The sequence below is a fragment of the Crocuta crocuta genome, unplaced genomic scaffold, assembly GCF_008692635.1.
Source record: "Crocuta crocuta isolate KB4526 unplaced genomic scaffold, BGI_CrCroc_1.0 scaffold92, whole genome shotgun sequence".
NCBI lineage: Eukaryota > Metazoa > Chordata > Mammalia > Carnivora > Hyaenidae > Crocuta > Crocuta crocuta.
The window spans coordinates 2735271-2755090 of record NW_027528804.1 but is presented as its reverse complement, the minus strand read 5'-3'; the positions used below and the strand labels follow the sequence as shown (position 1 = coordinate 2755090).

The following is a 19820-nucleotide window of genomic DNA, read 5'->3' as shown; positions in this document are numbered from 1 at the left end:
ATAAAGTTTAAAAAGGAAACACAAAAAGATCAGTGAAGGGACTCACAAAATAAAAAGACAAAGTATGACAAAACCATATATTTAAGATGGGGGATGGGGAGAGGAGGAAAGAAGGAGTTCAAACTTAAACAACCATCAACTTAAAATAGAGTGCTATATGCATATGATGTCACATACAAACCTAATGGTAAATACAAATAAAAAGCCAGTAATAGATATACGAAAAAATAAAAAGAAAGTAATCTAAGTCATCACTAATGAAAGCCAGCAAACCGTAAGAAAGGAGAGCAAGAGAAGAAAGGAACAGAGAAGAACTATAAAAGCAACTATAAAACAAATAATAAAATACCAATAAGTATATACCTATCAATAATTACTTTGAATGTAAATGGACTAAACACTCCAATAGAAAGACATAGGGTGATAGAATGGATAAAATGCAAAACCCATCTATATGCTGCATACAAGAGACTAATTTCATACCCAAGACACATCCAGAGTGAAAGTAAAGGGATGGAAAAGCATTTATCCCACAAATGGCAGTGAAAGAAAGCTGGGGTAGCAATACTTATATTGGACAAAATAGACTTTAGAACTAAGACTGTAATAAGAGTCAAAGAAGGACACTATATAATCATAAAGGGAACAGTCCAACAAGAAGATATAATAATTGTAAATATGTACAGCACCCAAATACTTAAATCAGCTATTAAAAAACATAAAGAAAGTGATCACTAATAATACAATGATAGTAGGGGATTTCAACACCCCCTTACATCAATGGATAGATCATCTAAACAAAAACATTGGCTTTGAATGATACCCTGGACCAGATAAATCTAACAGATACATTCAGAACATTCCATCCTAAAACAGCAGAATATACATTCTTTTCAAGTGCACATGGAACATTCCCCAGGATAGATCACATATTATACCACAAAACAAGTCTCAACAAATTCAAAAAGATCAAAGTCATACCATGCATCTTTCCCAACCACAACTCTACGAAACTAGAAATCAATCACAAGGGAAAAAACCTGGGAAAAAACAAATATATAGAGGTTAAATAACACGTTACTAAACAATAAATGGGTCAACTAAGAAATCAAACAGGAAATCAGAAAATACCCAGAGCCAAATAAAAATAATACAACAGTCCAAAATATTTGGGATGCAGCAAAAGCTGTTTTAAGAGGAAAGTTAACAGCAATACAAACCTACCTACCTCAAGAAGCAAGAAAAATCTCAAAAAACAACCTAACCTTATGCCTAAAGTAGCTAGAAAAAGAAGAAAAACAAAACCAGTGGAAGGAAGGAAATAATAAATATCAGAACAGAAATAAACAAAATAGAACTAAAGAAAAAAACCAATAGAACAGATCGATAAACCTGGGAGATGGTTCATTGAAAAGAACAACGAAATTGATAAACCTTTAGCAACACAAAAAAAAGAGAGAGATAAAAGAAAACTCAAAAGAACAAAATCAGAAACTGAAGAGAAATAACATCACAGAAATATAAAGTATTGGGGGTGATGGGCATGGAGCAGGGCACTTGTGATGAGCACTGGGTGTTATATGGAAACCAACTTGACAATAAACTATGAAGGGGAAAAAAAGAAATATAAAGTATTATAAGAGAATATTTCTAGAAAAAAATGTATAGATTTCTAGAAACATGTAACCTACCAAAACTGAAGCAGGAAGAAATAGAAAATTTGAATTAATTACCAGCGATGAAATTGAATCAGTAATCAAAAAAATCCCAACAAACAAAAGTCCAGGACCAGATAGCTTCACAGGGAAATTCTACCAAACATTTTAAAAAGAGTTAATACCTATTTTTCTAAAAAGTAGAACAGTAAAAAGAAAAGCAGCCAAATTCATTCCATGAGGCCAGCATTACCTCGATACCAAAACCAGATAAAGACACTACAAAAAAAGAGAATAATAGGCCAATATCTCTGATGAACATAAATGCAAAAATCCTCAACAAAATATTAGCCAACCAAATCCAAAAATATATATTTTGAAAAACCATTTACCTGCTCATAGATTGGAAGAACAAATGTTGTTAAAATATTGATACTATAAAAAGTAATCTATATATTAATGCAATCCCTATCAAAATAACAGCAGCATTCTTCACAGAGCTAGAACAAACAATCCTAAAATTTGTATGGAACCAGAAAAGACCCCAAAGAGCCAAAGCAATACAGAAAAAGAAAACCAAAGATGGAGGCATCACAATTCTGGACTTGAGGTGTATTACAAAGCTGTAATCATCAAGAAAGTATGGTACTGGGACAAAAAGAGACACATAGATCAATGGAACAGAATAGAAAACTCAGAAATGGACCCACAAACATATGGCTAGCTAATCTTCGACAAAACAGAAAATAATATCCAATGGAAAAAAGAGTCTCTTTAGCAAGTGGTGTTGGGAAAATGGGACAACATCATGCAGAAGAATGAACCTGGGCCACTTTCTTACACCATACACAAAAATAAACTCAAAATGGATGAAAGATCTAAATGTAAGACAGGAAATCATCAAAATCCTAGAGGAGAAAACAAGCAACAACCTCTTTGACCTCAGCCACAGCAACTTCTTACTAGACAGATCTCCAGAGGCAAGGGAAACAAAAGCAAAAATGAACTACTGGGACCTCATCAAGATAAAAGTCTTCTGCACAGTGGAGGAAACAATCAGCAAAACTAAAAGGCAACCGACAGAATGGGAGAATGTATTTGCAAATGACATATCTGATGAAGGGTTAGTATCCAAAATCTATAAAGAATTTATCAAAAGCAACACCCAAAAAACAAATAATCCAGTGAAGAGATAGGCAAAACACATGAATAGTCACTTTTCCAAAGAAGATATACAGAAAGGTGACAGACACATAAAAAGATACTCAACATCACTCATCATCAGGGAAATACACATCAAAACCACCATGAATACCACCTCACACCGTCAGAATGGCTAACATTAAAAACTCAGGCAACAACAGATGTTGGCAAGGATGCGAAAAGAGAGCAACTCTTTTGCATTCCTAGTGGAAATGCAAACTGGTACAGCCACTCTGGAAAACAGTATGGAGGTTCCTCAAAAAATTAAAAATAGAACTACCCTACAGCCCTGCAATGGCACTATTAGGTATTTATCCAAAGGATACAAAACTGCTGATTCAAAGGGACACGTGTACCCCAATGTTTACAGCAGCACTATAGACAATAGCCAAAATATGGAAAGAGTCTAAATGTCCATCAACCGATGAATGGATAAAGAAGATGTGGTATATATATTCAATTGAGTATTACTCGGCAACCAAAAAGAATGAAATCTTGTCATTTGCAACAACATGGATGGAACTAGAGGGTATTATGCTAAGCGAAATAAGTCAGTCAGAGAAAGACAAATATCATATGATTTCATTCCTATGAGGAATTTAAGATTCAAAACAGATGAACATAGGGAAGGGAAGGGAAAATAAGATAAAAATAGAGAGGGAGGCAAACCATAAAAGACTCTTAAATACAGAGAAGAAACTGAGGGTTGCTGGTGGGGTGCTGAGTGGGGGGAAGGGCTAAAGGGGTAAGGAACATTAAGGAAGACACTGGCTGGGATGAGCATTGGGTGTTATATGTAAATAATGAAATACTAAATCTATTCCTGAAAAAAAAATATTTTGATTAAAAAAAAAATCATTCAGGGGCGCCTGGGTGGCTCAGTCAGTTAAGTGTCCGACTTCGGCTCAGGTCATGATCCCACGGTTCATGGGTTCGAGCCCTGCATCAGGCTCTGTGCTGACAGCTCAGAGCCTGGAGCCTGCTTCAGATTCTGTATCTCCCTCTCTCTCTGACCCTCCCCTGTTCACGCTGTCTGTCTGTCTGTCTCTCTCTCTCAGAAATAAAGTTATAAAAAATCATTCACTACAGTCAAGTGGGATTTACTCCTGGGATGCAATGGTGGTTAATATTTGCAAGTCAATCTATGTGATACATCATATCAATAACAAAAAGGATAGGGGTGGGTACCTGTGTGTTTCACATAGGTTAAGGATAGGGGCACCTGGATCGCTCAAGTCAGTTAAGTATCCAACTCCTGATTTCAGCTCATGTCATGATCTCACAGTTTATGCATTTGAGCCCTACATCAGGCTCCATGCTGACAGTGCAAAGCCTGCTTGGGATTCTCTTTCTCCTCTGTCTGCCCCTCCCACCCCCTAAAATAAATAAAGACACTTTAAAAAAAAACAGAAAGGATAAAAACCATTTAATTATTTCAATACATGCAGAAACAGTATTTGACCAAGTACAACATACATTCATGATAAAAACCCTCAACAGAGAAGGTTTAGAGGAACCATACCCCAAAATAATAAAGGTCATATATGAAAAATCCACAACTGATATCATTGTCAATGGTGAAAAGCTTAGAGGTTTTCAATTAAGATCATGAACAGGACAAGGATATCCACTTTCACCACCTTTATTTTACTTGATACTAGAGGATCTAACCATAGCAATCAGACAAGAAAAAGGAATAAAAGGCAACCCAATTGGAAAGGAAGAACTAAAACTTTAACTATTTGTAAATGTCAAAATAATATATATAGAAAACCCTAAAGACTCCATCAAAAAATCACTAAAACTGATAAATGATTTCAGTAAGGTTGCAGGGTACAAAATCAATATACAGAAATCCGTTGCATTTCTGTACACCAATAATGAAGTCGCAGAAAGAGAAATTAAGAAAGCAATCCCAATTACAATTGCACCAAAAATGATAAAGTACCTATGAATAAACTTAACCAAGGAAGTGAAACATGTTTACTCTGAAAACTATAAAACACTGATGAAAGAAATTGAAGATGACACTAATGGAAAAATATCCATGCTCATGGATTGAAAGAACAAATATTGTTAAAATATCCATATATCCAAAGCAATCTACAGATTTAATGCAATCCCTATCAAAATGCCAACAGCATTTTTCACAGAACTAGAATAAACAATCCTAAAATTTGTATGGAACCATAAAAGGCCCTGCATTGTCAAAGCAATCTTGAAAAAGATGAATAAAAGTGGAGGTATCACAATACATGATTTCAAATTATATTACAAAGCTGTAGTGATCAAAAAACACTATGGTACAGCACAAAAATAGACACATCACTCAATAGAACAGAAAAAAGAGCCTAGAAATAAACCCACAATTATATGGTAAATTAATCTTTGACAAAGGAGGCAAGAATATGCAATGGGAATAAGGCAGTCTCTTCAATAAATGGTATTGGGAAAACTGGACAGCTGTATGGAAAAAAATGACAATGGACCGCTTTCTTATACCATATATAAAAATAAACTCAAGGACCTAAATGTGACACCTGAAACCATAAAAACCCTAGGAGAGGGCACAGGCAGTAACATTTTTTGACATGGGCCATAGCAACATTTTTTTAGCTATGTCTCCTGAGGCAAGGGAAACAAAAGCAAAAATAGACTATTGGAAATACATAAAAAAAAAAAACTTCTGCACAGTGAAGGAACAATCAACAAAACTAAAAGACAACCTAATGGGAGAAGATATTTGCAAATGATATATCTGATAAAAGGTTAGCATCCAAAATTTACAAAGAACTTATACAACCCAACACCAAAAAACAAATTATCCAATTAAAACATGAGCATAAGACATAAATAGACATAAGGCAAGAACAGACATTTATCCAAAGAAGATATATAGATGTTCAAAAGACACATGAGAAGACCCTCAACATCACTAATCATCAGAAAAATGCAAAGCAACACTAAGATGAGATATCAGCTGTCAGAATGGCTAAAATCAAAAACAAATAAACAATAATTGTTGGCAAGGTTGTGGAGAAAAGGGAACCTGTGCACTGTTAGTGGGAATGAAAAATGGTGCAAAACTGTGGAAGACAGTATGGAGGTTCTTCAAAAATTAAAAACATAATTACCATATGACTCAGTAATTCCACTACTGGGTATTTACCCAAAGAATATGGAAACACTAATTTGAAAAGATATATGCACCTCTGTTTATTGCGTCATTACTTACAACTGCCAAATTATGGAAGCAGCCTAAATGTCCACCAGTTGATGAATGGATAAAGAAGAAATGGTACATATATGTGTGTGTATCTATATATATGTATATATATAACATTACTCAGTCATAAAAAATAATGAAATCTTGCCATTTACAGCAACATGAATGGATCCAAAGAGTAAAATGCTAAGTGAAATAAGTCAGTTAGAAATAAGTCAAATATCATATGATTTCACTCATATATGGAATTTAGGAAACAAAACAAAGGAAGAAACAAAACACAACAGCAAAAAGAGACAAACCAAAAAATAGACTCTTAACTATAGAGAGCAAACTGATGGCTACCAGAGGGGAAGTAGATGGGAGAATGGGTGAAATACGTAAAAGAGATTAAGAATAATTTATCACAGTGAGCACGGAGTACAGCCTTGTTGGATCAATATATTATATACCTGAAACTAATTTAACACTACATTAACTGTACTAGAATTAAAAAATTTTTAAATAAGCATGTGGGAAAACAAACAAACAGAAAAACAACTTCTTATGTGATTCCACTTATATGAACATCCAGAACAGTTAAATCTCTAGAGACAGAAAGCAGACTGATGTGTGCCAGGGACATGGGGGTAGTGGTGGAGAATGGGGAGTAACTGCTTCATGGATGTGGGGTCTTTCCTGTGAGTGACAAAAATAAATTGGAACTAGATAGAGGTGATGTATACACAACACAATGTTAATGTAACAAATGCCACTAAATTATATATTTTGAAATGGTTTATTTTATGTTATGTGAATTTTACCTCAATTATATATGTATTAAAAATATTCTGAATTCTTTGCATATATTAATTCTTAATTCTCATAGAAAATATATACTTATTATTTATATACTTACATTATTATCAATACATGTATATACTTATTTATAAGCTAATATATTTTACCCCAGCTATATTGATGAGGAAACTAAGTGACAAAAAGACTGAATGACCTACCCAAAGTTACTCAGCAGACAACAGAAGTTGGGATTTAAGTCCAGGTAATCAAATTCCAGAATCTTACCTCTTGACCATTATGGCAGAAAAAATAGAAGTTTGCATTATAAAAAGCAAGAGACTATAAAATGATAAGTGAGATTTGAAAAAAATAACAAAAAGCAGTACTTTCAGAAGAAAACAATAGAGTAATTGAAACTTAAACTCTAAGAATAGGTTTAATATCCAGTAGATACAGATGAAGAAAAAATTAGAGCAGATGAAAATATGAAGAAATTCTGAATGTAGCACAGAGAGATGTAAAATAAGAAAGAGGCTAAGAAATATGGAGAAAGAGACCTGAGTAAGTCTAACATGTCTGATTGGAGCCTGAGTTCAGTTTATTGCCCCTAGTCTTCAAAAGCACTTTTCAACATACGGGCATACAGGCATTTTACTGCTTCACAGATATTATATTTTTCATAAATTGAAATTTATGGCAACTTTGCATTGAGCCAGTCTATCAGCTCCATTTTTTCCAACAGCATTTGCTCACTTAGTGTCTCTGTGTCACAGTTTGATAATTCTTGTAATATTTCAAACTTTTTCATTATTCTTATATTTGTTATGATGAGCTGTGATCAGTGATTATGACTTGCTGAAAGCTCAGATAATGGTGAGTATTTTTTAACATTAGAATATTTTAAAATAAAGGTATATATATTGCTTTTTTAGATATAACAGTGTTGCATATTTAATAGACTATAGCATCGTGTAAACATAACTCTTATATGCACTGGGAAATCAAAAAGTTAATTTGACTTGCTTTATTGAGATACTGACTTTATTGTGGTGTTCTGGAACCAAACCCATAATATCTTTGAGGTATGCTGTGATAAACAACTGAGTTCCTTTAAGCATTTCTCCTTTAAAATGAAAATAATGTTAAGCTTTCTCAGTAGAGGATATTGGAAGGATAATGCAGGGAAAAAGAGATTCTCTAGAAATTCCTGGTGTGGGCTGGTGGTTGGCTGGTGGATGTGAAGACATTCAGTGAATATCCACAGGGCAAGAAACAATTCATATGTGACCTTGCAGCCTTGGCCAGCGATGATCTTTTTGCAGCCCTCTTGACCTGGAAACCAACATTTCTGTATGCCCTACACACAACTTCCTGTGTCTTGGAGATCATACACCAGAACTCACTTCTACAAGCCTGTGCACAGCCGGTGTGTATCCAACCTGTGGTCCAGGACTCCACACAGAGCTGCCATCTCTCTGTTGTAAAGTAGATTACCTGCAAAGAAACAATTAATGGATTGACTCAAGAGCAAAAACAAGGGGTGCTTGGGTGGCTAAGTTGGCTAAGCATTAACTTTGGCTCAGGTCATGATTTCACAGATCGTGAGTTTGAGCCCCGTGTTGGGCTCTGTGTTGACGGCTCAGAGCCTGGAGCCTGCTTCGGACTCTGTGTCTCCCTCTCTCTCTCTCTCGCCCACTCACTCTGTCTCTCTCTCAAAAATAGACATTAAAAAAAGAGCAAAAAAGAAAGATTTCTCAATAAATCTTAGAAACAGAAGATGGTGGAATATTATCTTCACTGCACTGAGAAAAAATAACTATCACCCTAAAATACTGTACCAAAAAGAAAGATTTTTCAAGGATAAGAATGAATTACATGGATAGATTTGGAGAACATTATATTGAACAAAAAGATTAAAAAAAAATAGCATGTGATTCGATTTTCATGACATTCAAAGAGAGGCAAAATTAAACTATGGTGATAGAAATCAGAAAAGTGGTTACCTGGGATGGGGGGGAATGTGATTAGAAAGAAGCACAAGGAAACTTTCTAGGATTAATTGTCCTATATCTTTTTTTTTAAAATGTTTTATTTATTTCTAGGAGAGAGAGAGACAGCATGAGCAGGGGAGGGTCAGAGAGAGAGAGGGAGTCACAGACTGAAACAGGCTCCAGGCTCTGAGCTGGCAGTCAGCACAGACCCCGACGCGGGGCTCGAACCCACGAACTGCGAGATCATGACCTAAGCCAAAGTCGGACGCTTAACCGACTAAGCCACCCAGGCACCCCTAAATGTCCTATATCTTAATGGGGGTAGTGATTATACAAGTATATACATTTGCCAAACTCACTGAACTGTGATGGTTAATTTTATGTATCATCTTGACTAGGCCACAGGATGCCTACATAACTGGTTAAACATTATTTCTGGGTATGTCTGTAAGGAAGTTTCCAGAAGAGATTAGCATGTGAGTGGTCAGCTAAGTAAATCAGATTGTCCTCCTGGATGTGAATCAGCATCATCTAATCCACTGGGGGCCTAAACAGAACAAAAAGGCAAAGGAAGGGTGAATTTGCTCTCTGCCTGACTACCTGAGCTAAGACATGGGTGTCCTTCTTCTATGGCTGTTTGAAATACAAATATCCTTTACAAGACAGTCCAGAAACAAAAGTATCCAGTGCCATTCCTCATAAGATGTTCAGAAATATGAGATCCATGGAGAATTGTCCCCCAGTATTGGATGTGTGAATTTTTTTCACTGTGAAACATATGAAATTGAATACAGATCAAAAGTTAGCATTCAGAGTTGAATGTACCGTAAGTATAAAATTCACAACAGCTTTTGAAACCTTATGTTAAGGGCACCTGGCTGGCTCAGTTGGTAGAAACATGCAACTCTTGATCTCAGGGTTGTAAGTTTGAGCTCCACGTTTGGGTGTAGAGATACTTAAAAATAAAATTTCATTTAAAAAAGAAGAAACCTTATATTTAAAAAAGAATGTAAAGTATCTAATTAATAATTATATTGAATAAATGTTTAAATGATAACATTTTTAATATATTGGTTTAGATAAAGCATATTATTAAAATTAATTTCACCTGTTTCTTTTTACTTAAAAAGATTTTTTTTAAGGAACCTCTACACCCAAAGTGGGGATGGAATTTACAACCCCAAGATCAAGAGTCTCATGCTAGACTGATTGAATCAGCCAGGTGTCCCTCTTTTTACTCTTTAAAAATGTGATTACTAGATATTGTAAAATTACTTATGAGTCGTACATTATATTTCTATTGAACAACTCTGGATGTCTAATTTTTATTGGGCACCCTAGAATGATTGAATAATCTAATGAATAGAAATTGGGAGGGAATATTGTCCTTGTTGGAGTTCCCTAGCACACAGAGATGGAGGCAAAGCTTAACTGTTAATGTTTCGGGGGGAGGAATAATCCCAGAATAGTGACAGTGTAGGAAAAGGGAAATGAGTCAGAGACAGTGGGAAAGTACCTTTGGGCAGATGCTGGGAAAGTTTGATGCTAGGTTCTGTGGCTTGGTGCCTCATCTGAGATTTAAAGTGATGATAGGAGCCAGAATAACCATGAGACTGATTGGATTCAGCCTCAGTTCTAGGGCTACGAGGCCCATGCAGGTTGTCATGCTAGGTTGTTTTGGTTCTGTTGGGTTACGGTTAGTGTAGTTTCCCATTGATAGTTAACATTGGGCATGGAAGTGGTAGGAGATATTCCACTGATGACTCAAGGTTCCAAACATAATCCTCCTTGCATTCATTAGGTTGTAGCAACTCTAACTTAACCTGGTAATCAGAGTTCATTACCCCAGCCAGTACATTAGCTCCTTTTTTTTTACCTGTTTGTCCAGTAGAATAAGGAACCCCAAATGACTCCAAAATGTTAGTCACAACTTCCATCTGGGTGGAACCCTGTACCTTCCCCACCCCTGGAACCAAGACTTCTGACCTAACAGAGTCAACAGTTTCAGGGATAGCAAACATAAATTCCATTAGTGAGTCACTGATAATGATGATGAGAGAGGCAACAGCTACTTCTACATCTTGGTTTTTATACCTGGGTATTCTAGTTCTGACTGACACACCACTTTATATTGGCCAGAGTTTAGTGGATATAGTGCATCCTGAAAGAAGGGCTCCAACCCCATAAGATGCTGTCCTCCAGCCGACACCTAAGCTGAAATTTCCACAGGCCGTTCCACTGTTTTGTTGTTATTGTTATTGTTATTGTTTGTTTTGTTTTATTTTGTTTTAGGTTGGCTGCTGCTGGATGATCAGATACTTGTTAAAACGAGTGATTCTCAAGTTCGTGAGCTTATCCTCACATTTCCTTTGACATCAAGTGTATCTATTTTCTTTTTAAATTTTATTTTATTTCATTATTATTTTTTGAGTGGGTCTGTTGTTCAAGACAATGTTGTAGGGATACCATGTCAAGAGAAAGAATTCTAGAACTCTAGAATGGTACTAGTGGATACACTTCAGCCAAGGAAGGCACAACATTTTCAGAATATGTATTAATTTCAGTAAATCAATTTGATGGCCCCACGACGGAGGAATGGGTCCAGTGTAATCAATCTGTCAATAGATGGCTGGCTGGTACCATTGTCTAGAGCTCATCAAAGAGCACTGATATAGAAGGCTAGACCACCTATTCATGTAATTTACTCTAGTTTACGGTCTAGAGCTCAGTAAGATCATCTTGGTGAGAGAAATCCCATGTTGTTGGGTACATGCATGGTTTTTTATCTTTGCTACTATTATGACACTTTCTTCATGTGCTCAATGTCAAATACTGGAGTGGTGCACGGAGAGGCTGACTAAAATCCACAGGACTCATCTTTCTGTATATTTGATTGTCAAGACCCTCCTCTGTGGTACATGTTCTCTTGTGAGCAAAACTGCATATGTGTGTCCACTCCTACAGTGTCCGACCACATATTATCTACTCAGACCCCCATATTACCCATCTTCTATCCACATTTCTTTTAAGGCTCTTTTAAGGCCTCAACCAAACAAGACTTTTGGCTCTTCCCAGGTGTGAATGTACAACTGAATCTTAGGCTACCTCTCCCTTCACATGAAGTGAAAACTCAAATACAGTTCTCACAACTCTGTGTGCTGAGATTTCCTTTCACTAATGCCATTCAGGGCCATTCCTGAATGAGGCTGTAATGAGGCAGCTAACCTTTTATGGCTGTTTCCAATATATATTGCACCAGCCTACATGTGAATCAGGCCTCTGTCAGTAGATCATAAGGAACTCCCCATGAGGTCATCAGTGCAGCACTGATAAATAATGTAGAAGGCTAGACCACCTATTCATGTAGTTTACTTGAGTCCTCTGGGATTTGCTTGATTCTGAATATATCACTTCTTACATACAACGAGACATTGCTACCCCTGCCTAGCTCTATGACTTGGTTGAGTTGATAATCCTCAGTTCAGGCTTCATAGTCCTTTAACGTACCATGGTCAGATATTTGGTGTTTGTTAAGACCTAATAGTGTACTAGGACCTATTTTTCCGAGTAGTTAACTTATGGTGAACAGCTTTGTTTTAGGATATAAGGCTCTACACTGTGACTCTTCTTTTGCAGTTCGCCCAAAACTCTATATATCCTTCATGGATAAACCTCTAGCACTATCAGATCTGTTGGATCACATGAGGTAAGTGTAATTTATCAGGTCTGACCATAGGCAATTACAAAGGCTTTACCTGACAGGCCTGGCGGGAAAAAGCCATCCTCTCATCCCATGCTTGGTATACAGCCAATGTATTACAATCTCTAAAAGGAGTTGCAGCGAAGGCCTGATGTCTCTCTGGCTGTTCATGCTCTTCACATATTTGCATTACTAGCCCCAGTGACTTCATTCCTAGGTCTCTTTATCTGGGGCCTTGGGCAGAGGTCTTGTTCAGGTGACTCTGCTCATATCCCCTTATTGGGCAGGACAAGTGGGAAACCTTGAACACATTTATTCCTACTCAGACTCGGTATCCAGTAACTTCCTATTCCTAACCCTTCCTCCACCCCACCCACTACAGGGGCCATAAAGCAACCAGAGCCTTTTGTTCAGGGTTCCCTCAACAGTGAGGCAACCCCACATCTCTGCTAATCCACCTGACCCTCACCTGGCATATCATTTTATGGGGGAAATGGAGCAGGGGGGGAAGTGGGCATCTTGTCCCTTTAAGCCTTTTGTTTATACTAGCACAGTAAGTGATTAAAGGCTTAACTGTCACTTTCATTATGGCTTCTCTTCTGGTATTCAAACGAAGTGTTTGTTCTATCTGTTTAAGTTCTCCCACCGTCCTTGACTATTCTATTACATTTTCCCCAGTCTTTTTTCTTCACTTTTTGACTTGGGAAGTTTCTGTTGATATATCCTCAAGCTCAGAGATTTTCTCCACTGTCACATCCAGCCAATTAATGAACCTATCAAAGACATTCTTCATTTTTCTCTATGTTTTTGATCTCTAGTATTTCTTTGAGGGTCTTCCTTAGAATTCCTTTCTTAGATCCTCTGTGCTTACATTCTCTATTTGTTCTGTCATGCTGTATTTATCCACTGAAACCCTAGGTATATTAATCATAGTTATTTTAAATTTCTGGACTAATAATCCTACATCCCTGCCACATCTGAGTCTGGTGCTAATACTTGCTCTGCCTCTTCAAATTGTGTTTTCTTCACTGCAGGTTTTTGGTGAAAGCCACACATGTTGTACTGGGTGAAAGGAACTATGGCAAATAGGCCTTTAGTAATAGGATGGGAGAGTGTGGGAGAGAGCGGAGGCTTTCTCTATTCCTGTGATTAGGCTTATTCTTTTCGTGAGCTTGCACCCTGAGCCGTGAACTTCACAAGAGCTTCTCAATTTTCTCACCTCCTTAGGTGGGCAGGATAGGTAGAGGGGGCTGGAGTTGGGTATTTCCCTTCTCCCAGGTTGGTTAGGCCCAGATAAAAAGCTACAGGTTTAGGCTTTGTTTAAAAAGATTCTCTTGATGACAGGACTTGTTAAGAAGAACAGAATGGTCTGGTGTATTTCAAAAACGGTTTCTTTCCCCCTTTGCCCTGCTGAAGTATCAGGGAATTGTTTTCTAATCTCCAGTGTGAGAACTTGGTTGAGCTCCAGGAAGTAAAACTCACAAAAGTGTGGGTGACTCCCCTAGGACTGAGCTCCTATGGAGTTTTTAACTCTCAGCCTCCACCAATTCATCAATTATAGTTTAGGTTTTCCTATCCTAGTACTGATTCCTGAGGAGCTTTCTGTTCATGGGTTTCGGCTTTGGTAAGCTGTGATTCTCTGTATCCACCTATCTCTCCAGCTTTTGGTGCAATGGTTTGCCATCATCTGAATTCTCTGATGGATCTAAGAGCTACTCATTTTTGTTCACCTTTTTACTTATTTTTAGGATGCAGTGATGACTTCCAAACTTCTTACATGACAAAACATAAACTGGAAGTCTTATTTCTTTGACCCAGGGCATTTCTAGAAATATATGTTTTAACAGACTATTTTTAATAGCAATTTTAAGTAACAGCATAATTGAATGAAAAATACAGAGATTTCCCATATACTACCTGTTCCCACACATATAGAGCTTACTCCTTTATCACATCCCTCATTAGAGCGGTACACTTGTTACCACTGATGAACCTACATTAACACTCAAAGTCTATAGTTGACACTACAGTTCCCTCACGGTGTTGTACATTCAATGGGTTTTGACAAATATATAGTAATATATATGCACCATTATGGTTATACAGAGTAGTTTCACTGCCCTAAAGTCCTCTGTGCTCCACATATTCGTCCCTCCCTAACCCTTGGCAATTACTGATTTTTTTTACTATCTCCATAGTTTGCCTTTTTCCAGAATGTCATATTTCCAGAATAGCTGGACTCATATTTTATGTAGCCTTTTCAGATTGGCTCCTTTCATTATATAATATGCATTTAAGTTTCCTCCCTGTCTTTTCATGGCTTGATAGCTCATTTGTTTTTATCACCGAATAATATTCTAATATCTGGATATATCATAGTTTATTTATCCATTCACCTACTGAAGGACATCTTGGTTGCTTCCAGGTTTTAACAATTACAAATAAAACTGCTATAGACATCCACATGCATATTTTTGTGTGGACATAAATAAGTTTTCAACTCCTTTGGGTAAATACCAAGCATTGTGATTGCTGGATCATATAGTAAGTACAGTTAATTCTGTAACAAACTTCCAAAATATCTTTTGCATTCCTGTCAACAATGAGGAACATTCTAGTTGCTCCACATCCTTACCAACATCTGGTATTATCAGTGTTTTGGATTTTTGTCATTCTAATAGGTGTGTAGTAGTATCTTACTGTTGTTTTAACTTGCATTTTCCTAATGATATATGATGTGGAGCATCTTTTCTTTTTTTTTTTTTTAGCCAGATTATTTGTGATCTTACTGTTGAGTTTAGGAGTTCTTTATATAACTTTCCAGGGGGATACTTCTGGCCTACTGTCCTTATCTTTGAGAATTAAGCAGACACCCTGAATCATTTTCTTCCTCTAATTATAATTTATGTAATTATCTCATGGGATTGAAACATCTTTGGCGTCACTATTCCTTGGGGTTCTAATGAGCTTACCAACTTCATATATTTAGAGATGATGGAAGCATTGTCATATGGGCCAAATGGCCTCATTGGTCTTCTGCATATACTGACCCTGCATATCATTTAACTTCTGTAGACCTTATTTGTCTTTTCAAGCCAGAAAACTATCATTTGATGTAAATAATTTGAATTTTGGAAAACATCAAATGACCAAAATAGAATCTTTTTATACAGTGTAAGGTTATAGAAACTTGTGACTATTCGTAAAATTGTATTTCATATTGTGACTTTAAATTACTTAGGTTGCGAAGTTTTATCACTACCTAAAAATAATATTTATTCTTCCTGGAAATAATGGACAAAACATTATCCTATAACAAAATGAAAGTTTGTTGGCTTCTGTACCAAAGACAATTTTAGACAGAATACTTATTAGGGTCTTGATTTTCTCAAAGCTTTCTGATTTCAAGGTGAAGCAGTCCAGGCAATGCCATGTTTTGTCTTGGAATGAAAGGAGAAAGGATAAATGTGTATTCTTCTCCCCCCCACCCTCTTAAAATAGATTGCTTAAACTATTTTTTAATAGAGCAACAGAATATGTCCAAATATATTTGCTGGGATAAATTTTCCTTTGACTTGGCTTAACGGAATCTCCAAGATTTATGAAAACATTCATTTGCCACTCTTGCTCTTGTGTCTTGTTATTGGTTTTGAACAGACCAGGGCTGACTATTGAATGCACTGAGTTATGGCATATTATTTGAATTGAGAGCTTTGTTCCAATCAAAGGTAAAAATGCTGCTGAAGTGAAGAAGGCTTTGAGCCAGCAAGAGCCTTGTTCACCTTAATATCAATCAATAGGCCCTACTCCAAGAAGACTAAGCCAGAAGAGAAGTTAAGTCCTGTCTACCACTGTATGACAGGCAAGTCACCTGATCTCTTTGGACCCTGTTCCCTCAGCTGTAAAGCCAGAGGCTTGGATTGTGTAATTCATAATATCCCTAAGGCCAAGACGCTAGGCTTGTGAAAAATAATGACTGAAAGATTCTGCAGATTCAGGCAATTCCAGGGTCATTATAAACAGGCAAAACAAAGATCTGATTTGATAGCAGAGAACTCTTCAAAGATTTCCTCCTAAATATGGAAATATGGGAGATAACATCGGCACAGGAATAAATCTATTTTGCACAATGTAAAATTCCTTGTCAGCTTTCTAGGATCACTCATACATCCTGCTGCAAAGTAGGACTTAAGCAGATTACATGACGATGAAACCCGAAACAAGCCTGTGCTATTTCTTGGGTACCCCAGCATTGTTAGGAACTGTCATACATGTTAATTCATTTTATACTTATAAGAACCTGAGAACAATGGGCACTGTCTACACTTTGTTTTGTTAGTTCAGGACACTTTCCAGTTGAAGTCCCACACTTAGTGAGCGGCAGAGGATTTTACATTTGCCTCTACGTTCAGTGCAAGTTTCTGGAGCCTCAGGAGGCATCCTCCGTGAGGCTTTATAAAACAGAGGGTCGTGGTCCACTAACATTAACGAAAGTGCTGTTCTATCTCTGGGCCAGGGTCTATGCCACAAGCTGTACCCGGATTTCTCAGCCTTCCTAATGACCCTATGAATTAGGTAATTTTAATTATTGTTTACCTCATTGAAGGGCGGGAGTATGCCCTGAGACCAACCTATGGAGCTGCAGGTGAGCGTCACCACCTCCAGGCAGGCACATGCAGCGTGAATGAGGGGCTGGGGAAGTTTGAGGGGAATGAGGTGGCGAGGGTCTCTGGTGTTCCAGTTCTCTGAAGCAGCGCGAGACTCTAGCTGTGTCTTGTCATCCTAGTCTCTGTCCTTGAGCTCCCCGAGGCTTTGCGCGCCACTCTGTGCCCAGGACACTGGGTGTCCCAATGACCACGCACAGTTCTCGCCTCTCGTTAAGGCACCGGAGCGGCGAGAACAAGCGCGGAGCAGCTCTCAGACTGCAGACGTGCCAGCCCAGGACGGCTTCGGCGGTCGGCCGGGGCTCTGCGCTCACCGCCCACCCGCGCCGCCGCGGGAGGCGGGGCGGGCCCCGGTGGCTCAGCTGACCTGGGGGCGGGGCCCGGGCGGGGGGGAGCTGGAGCCCCGGCCTCTTCCGAGCGAGCCCGCGCTTCCGCGGCCGCTTGTCCGGGCCTCGCGGCAGCCGCTCGCGGTATGCGCCTCCGCTTGCTTCTGCTGCTCGCCCTGTGCGGGGCGGGGCCCACTGCCGCAGCCCGCAGCCTCAGCTTGCGGGGCAGCTGGAGGATCCGCAGCGGGAACGGCTCGCTGGAGCTGCCGGGGAGGGTCCCCGGTTGCGTGCACAGCGCGCTGTTGCAGCGGGGCCTCATCCAGGTACTGCGTGCGGCCGCCCCGCCGGAGCCTGCGCCCGCGTGCCCCTCGTGGTGCGAGGGGCCGGGGGACCGTTGGGCAGCCCCCGAGCCTTGAGCTTTGTTCCCGGCTTTGGCTCTAACTTAACTTCTGCCTCTGTGGTTGGTGGCAGGGAAATGCTGAAGCAATTTACCTTCTGTTGGCGGAGAGCGCCGCTGGGGTCCGGGGCTTGGTGGAGATAAGACACAACCAGTCTGGGACGTCGATGATTCTGGAAAGCGGAAGTTCGTACAGGGCAGACTGTTAATACTGGCGGTTTTCCTATTGCCATAGCTCTCCGCTGAAGAGTGCATAGAAAGGTCTTGTGACTGACAAAGCATAAGGCAGGGGCTTACTGTTTTACTATGTGGACATTGCAGGGGACAGTAGTTTTGCTAAGTGTTAACTGTATTCGGTAAGGTCTCAGTTTTTCTCTTGCTTGTAGGCCTCAGGGAGTCAGATTTGGGATTGATGCAGCCCACAGGGTGAGGAGAATGAGATGCACAAGTCAGTGTAAGGTTTGGATTACTACTGCTAGTGTAAGGGCTAAATAATTTTGGGAAATGAAGGAAGATGCTGTTTCTTAGGGCCTGTGATGCGTGTGTGTCTTAAAGAGTTGCTCTAATTTGTAGACCGCTTGTTGAGAACAAGGGGTTTGTTGTGTGCAGAGGTTTGTTGTGTGCAGAGGTTTGCAAACAACTTTTCCACCCTCTGCTGTTTTTGTGGTTCCGTCAGCTGCATGTGGCTTTCCCATTCTTTAATTGCTCTTACTTGGAGAGAGGGTCACATGGGCAGCTGAGTCGGTTAAGGCCCATCTTCTGCTCAGGTCATGATCTCACACTTCGTGAGTTTGAGCCCAGCACAGAGCCGGCTTCAGATCCTCTGTCCACCCCCCTCTCTTTGACCCTCCCCCTGCTTGGGCGCGTGCTCTCTCTCTCGCTCAAAAGTAAATAAAAACATTTAAAAAATTAAAAAAAAATCGTTCTTGCTTGGGAAAAGATGTACTTGACGAATATCTTTTAATCATTTTTACCTGGAACAAGATGTACTCATGAATTGCCCCGGTCCCCATAACTACTCTACAGAGTAGATCTTCCTATTTTCATTTTATGGATGATATGGAGTTAGGGCTCCCAAAGAAGTTAGAGGATTTACCCAAGATCACACAGCAACTAAGTGGCAGAAGTAGAAATCTAGTCCAGGCTGGCCTGACTGCATTCCATAGCCTGGATTCTCAACTGTGCTACTCTTATGCTGGTGTTTTGAAAAATTGTTTTTGAAGCACTGTGGTTGACTTTCACGAGTATCATTAACAATTTATTTAAATGACGCAATTGCCAACTGGGGTTATACAAAGTTTATGACCTGGTACACATTAGCTTTTTTTTTTTTTCAAGAAATATGTATCAGAAAGGAAGTGAATGTTGTAAATGACACTGACCACAGTTCAGTTTATTTTTTAAAACAAGTAAGTCTCAAATTTAGGTACTTTAAGTATTCTTAGTTAACAAACTGCTTAGTTAACATTAGCAGACCACAGCCTACCTTGGTACCCTGAGGCTTCACTCACATATGCCTTGAGAATTCCTGTGTCTATTTGGCAGGGTCTCTCCTTGTGTCATTTCACTGATAAAATTAAGGCAATGGGAAATACTTAGTGGTTTCAGCAAGTAGGAGGATTGTTCCATGTTACAAGGCTACATATTAAGAAACAATGTTTGGTTACTAGCTGATGAGAAGGAAGTTGCTTATAGTCTGAAATAACTGACTTTTCCTCATGGAAATAATTTACAATGTTTGTGAAATATGTTCATAGATTCTTAGAAAAACTTTAAGTTCGATAAGGTGGATGTGGGTTTACTTTTTTATTTATTTTAAATGTTTATTTATTTGAATTTTTTTTAATGTTTTATTTTTGAGAGAGAGAGAGAGAGAGA

The 19820-nt window shown here is 38.6% G+C and overlaps 1 protein-coding gene and 1 long non-coding RNA gene across 4 annotated transcripts in view; one reads left to right on the top strand and one right to left on the bottom strand.

The window, feature by feature from the left end:
- Nucleotides 1-7887: 7887 nt before the first annotated feature.
- On the bottom strand, nt 7888-17620 carry LOC144224664 (uncharacterized). Its single transcript, XR_013333103.1, has 2 exons — nt 17152-17620; nt 7888-8358 (listed from the first exon to the last, which is right to left on the bottom strand). It is a non-coding gene; the product is annotated as an uncharacterized LOC144224664 (long non-coding RNA).
- A 4-nt stretch (nt 17621-17624) lies between these two features.
- The window catches only part of MANBA (mannosidase beta), a 128424-nt gene continuing 126228 nt past the window's right edge, over nt 17625-19820 (top strand). For 2 of the 3 annotated variants that reach the window (XM_077755755.1, XM_077755752.1), the window contains exon 1: nt 17626-17868. In XM_077755755.1, coding sequence (XP_077611881.1) covers nt 17692-17868 — 177 coding nt within the window. In that variant the 5' untranslated portion in view covers nt 17626-17691. Of the gene's footprint in view, nt 17869-19820 lie in introns of all 3 variants that reach the window. The other variant, XM_077755754.1, reaches the window with a different exon arrangement.